This window comes from Hypanus sabinus, chromosome 20, assembly GCF_030144855.1.
Source record: "Hypanus sabinus isolate sHypSab1 chromosome 20, sHypSab1.hap1, whole genome shotgun sequence".
NCBI lineage: Eukaryota > Metazoa > Chordata > Chondrichthyes > Myliobatiformes > Dasyatidae > Hypanus > Hypanus sabinus.
This window is the reverse complement of record NC_082725.1, coordinates 5,736,912-5,740,969: the sequence shown is the minus strand read 5'-3', so window position 1 is coordinate 5,740,969 and position 4,058 is coordinate 5,736,912. Positions and strand designations below refer to the sequence as shown.

At 41.6% G+C, this 4,058-nt stretch overlaps 1 protein-coding gene across 1 annotated transcript; it reads left to right on the top strand.

Moving 5' to 3' along the window:
• Positions 1 to 2,229: 2,229 nt before the first annotated feature.
• On the top strand, positions 2,230 to 3,594 carry LOC132378646 (general transcription factor II-I repeat domain-containing protein 2-like). The gene is made up of 2 exons (XM_059945761.1): positions 2,230 to 3,163; positions 3,249 to 3,594. The coding sequence occupies exon 1, from the start codon at positions 2,389 to 2,391 to the stop codon at positions 2,968 to 2,970; it is 582 nt and encodes a 193-aa protein (XP_059801744.1). The 5' UTR covers positions 2,230 to 2,388; the 3' UTR covers positions 2,971 to 3,163; positions 3,249 to 3,594.
• The last annotated feature ends 464 nt before the right edge of the window (positions 3,595 to 4,058 follow it).

Genomic DNA, 4,058 nt, shown 5'->3' with positions numbered 1-4,058 from the left:
TGAAGGCACACACTCAATGATTCAGAAACAGCTTCTTCCACTCTACCAACAGAATGGATAAATGAACCCATGAATCATGAACACTACCACAATTTTGTGCAAATGATTTGGGCACATACGGGATAGACAATCAGAGCATCTAAGGCTTTTGCACAGGACTGTAGAAATTTTATGTATTGCACTATAATGCTGATACAAAAACAAATTTCATGACACGTGAGTGATGATAAACCTGATTCTGATATGGGTCTCTATTGTGGACTGACAGGAGGAAGGAGGCAGGGAGAGGGGAATCATGGTTGGGGAAAAAGGGAAGGGGGTGGAAAGCGCTAGAGAGACAATCTGTAATGATCAGTAAACCAATCTGTACCCCCGCTACCTGCACTCCCTCTGCCACCTGTTCCACACCCCTCCCGTGGTGCTCTACACTTGCCATTCCCAACATCCATCACTCTCACCAGATTTACAAACTCGCTCTCTGCTCCACATTGACAAATACAGTACTGTGCAAGTCTTGGGGACCCGAGCTATATATATGTTTAAGACTTTTGCATACTACTATACTTATTGTAATTTATAATTTTGTTACTTTTTATTACAATGTACTGCTGCCTCAGTAACAACAAATTTCATGACATATGCCGGTGATGTTAAACATGATTCTGAAATAATTTACTTGTTGAAGGTTTTGAGGAGTTTTCAGTGATAATCTTAGGCCTTAAAGATATACATATTTGTTCCTTTGTCATCTAACTTTAGACAGAATAGAGATGTGGAAGCAATGTATCTGTTCACTTCTGAAAGATAAGAGATTTCTAATGATGGACTAGATCTGAAATAAATGTCAGTTTACTGCAAGACATCTTTCCTCCGAAGATATTTCTCTCTCTAAAGTTCTTCAGTAAGATAGAACTGAATTAATTTCATAGTCTATCTTGTATTGACATTCCACCTTATCTGTGCTGCACTTCCTCTGTAGCTGTTACACTTTATTCTGTTTTGTTATAGTTTTACATTATTCTAGCTCAATGCAATATGTAATGGTCTGATCTGAATAAAAAGTATGCATCTTTTCACTGTATCTCAGTATATGTGACAATAAAAAAAGCAATTCCAACTTTCAAGGCCACATAGGTGTCCTCTACCAATTTAACTACCTGGGAAAGGTTTGTAGCCCTAGGTGCAAAGTGGTGATGGTTGTTGATTCAAGTAATTACTGGCCATCCTATCCCTTACAACTGAACATGACAGCAAGATTTCTCTGTCAATGGCCACTTACTGGGAGAATTTCGGATGTTGAAGTTCTGTGCTCACTGGATCAATACCAGATTAGGCAACTATCAATACAATTTCCAACATATTGATAATTTAAAATCAAATATTCCTTCCTGTTGTCATTTATCCTTTCCCTGGCATTCAGAATCATATAGTCATAGAGCACTACAGCACAGAAACAGGACCTCTGGCCCATCTAGTCTATGTCAAACTATTACTTTGCTTAGCCCCACTGACCTGCACCTAGACCAACCTGGGGTCCATGTACCCCTTGCTTAATGGTATTAGTCAATGGCATAAAAAAGGTTGGGAACCCCCTGACCCAGACCATAGCCCTCCACACCCCTCCCAACCATGTACTTATCTAAACTTCTCTTAAATACCCACTCCCACAACCGCATCACACTCTGCAATTCATCCTTGCACTTTCCTCCTTTATTCCATCTTCAGACATGCAGTATTCAATTGATCTGAAGATGCATGTAGGAAAGCAATAATACCTTACCATTAGGGCAATTTGTCATATGGTGAGAGTAAATTGTGGAATCTGTTGCAATTACACATTAATACCAGCAGAGGGCCCTCTTGGTCTAAGTCGGGGGTCGGCAACCTGCGGCTCCCGAGCCATTTGTGGCTCTTTCACCTCTGTGCTGCGGCTCCCTGTGGCTTTGGGAAATAATTGGTCAGTATTTAATTAAAATGTATTTTATGTTAGTTTGTTAGCTTTTGAAATGTAATTCTAAATTTGAAGATTATGGTGATCTTGTACAATCTAAGTGTGGCTGGCACATCCGAAACGGCTCACAATTAGCCAGCATTCCGGCTAAGGGAGATAGCCTACGGGGGTTTGTGAGTACGCGTCTTTTGCAGCATCTGCGTCCATGGGGGCTGGGTTGAGGGAGGCTTAAAAGCAAGGCTGTTTAGTTCGAATAAAGCTATCTTTGACTGCAGTTTACTGACACCGCTACAACGTGTTTTTATCGCTGGCTGTCCAGACGGAAGGTGCTGAAACGCTTTGTCGCGTGTCTGGAAGAAGTGAAAACTTTCCTGGGCAGCAAAGGGCTCACCTTTCCTGAGCTGGAACAGCCAGAGTGGCTGGAAAAGCTACACTTCATGGTAGACATGACAGCGCACCTGAACACGCTGAACACAGCTCTTCAGGGGAAAGGACGCACAGCCCTGCACATGTTGGAGGATGTTTTGGCATTCGAGTGCAAGTTGACGTTGCTTGCCAGAGATTTACAGAAAGGCACTTTGTCTCACTTCCCCAATTTGAGAGAGTTCAAACAAGGTCACGACATGATAATTTCGGAGTATTTACATTCTGCAATCATCGCAATGCAAACATCGTTTGGGAAACGCTTCTATGAGTTCAGAGAGGAAAAAAACACATTATCCTTCCCGGTCACTCCCTTAAGCATCGATCCTTCCCTACTGAATACGACTGCATTGGCAGGTGTGAGTCAACCTGATCTTGAGATGGAACTGGCCGACATAGCCGACAAAGACATATGGGTGTCCAAGTTTAGACGCTTGACAGCAGACCTTGAAGATGTTGCCCGTCAGAAGGCCGTTCTTGCTCAGAAACACAAATGGAGTGATATTGAAAACCTTCCAAAACCGGACAAACTTGTGTTCGAAACATGGAATGCTATGCCCGACATTTATGTAAACATTAAAAAGTACGCGCTTTGAGTCCTGTCGATCTTTGGATCCACATATGTAAGTGAGCAGGTGTTCTCCAACATGAACTTTATTAAAAACAATCATCGTGCACGCCTCACAGATGACAGCTTGCGATCCTGTGTAAAGATGAAGGTGACGTCATACAGCCCTGATGTGCAGACGCTGTGCGCTGAGGTCCAGGAGCAGAAATCCCATTAACCAAGTATGATAAATATTTTAATTGCCTATTATTTTATGTATATTCATATTTTTTCATTGTTCAGTGAAATAGTCCTTTTATTTTTCAGGCTGACAGCTGGCTGATGTTATTTTTGGTTTGCTGCTGGCGGAAAATTTAAGTTCGGCGTTTTTCATAAATACAAGAAGGACTCAAATAGACATTGAATATTTTACTTAAAAGTAACTTTCAACCCAACGTCTTTTTTTCGGAGTTCAAAATGTTTTTGTTGCATGCAGAAATGTAATTTCGTTTTCTCTGCAGGAGTTCATCAATTTCATAAATGCAACACATTATAGTTTGTTTATACATAGCATAAAGGCAAAAAAAAACGTTGTATGCAGTGTTATTTCATTTTAAATGTCAAACGGGTTTTGCGGCTCCCAGTGTTTTCTTTTCTGTGGGAAACGGGTCCAAGTGGCTCTTTCAGTGGTAAAGGTTGCTGACCCCTGGTCTAAGTAAAGGGGACAGGTGCCTTCTTCCAGTTTAGCGGAAGTGTTTTCATGGGCTGACTGCAAGCTTTAAAAACATGGGGGGTGGGGGGGGGAGATATGTTATGTCCATAAAATGGATTGCTGTACAGTGTGAGGTGATACATTCTGAAAAGTCAAAGCAGCGCAGGAATTATACTATGAATGGTAAGGAGAGGGACTTCTCTCCTTCCCCTCATGGCATTGAACCTGTCACGCACATTTATGGAGATTCTTTGAAAGGTTAGTTCTGGCTACAATCAACTCCTATCTCAGTATGGACCTGGACCAACTGCAATTTTCCTAACACCACAGTAGGTCTACAAAGGATGTGATCGCATTGGCTCTTCACATGGCCTTGCATCACCTGAACAATACTAATATTTATATCAGGATGCCATTTACCGACT

Bases quoted from the DNA above. Each gene is read 5' to 3' on its own strand.
- LOC132378646 (XM_059945761.1), top strand. From the start codon at position 2,389: ATGGTAGACATGACAGCGCACCTGAACACGCTGAACACAGCTCTTCAG.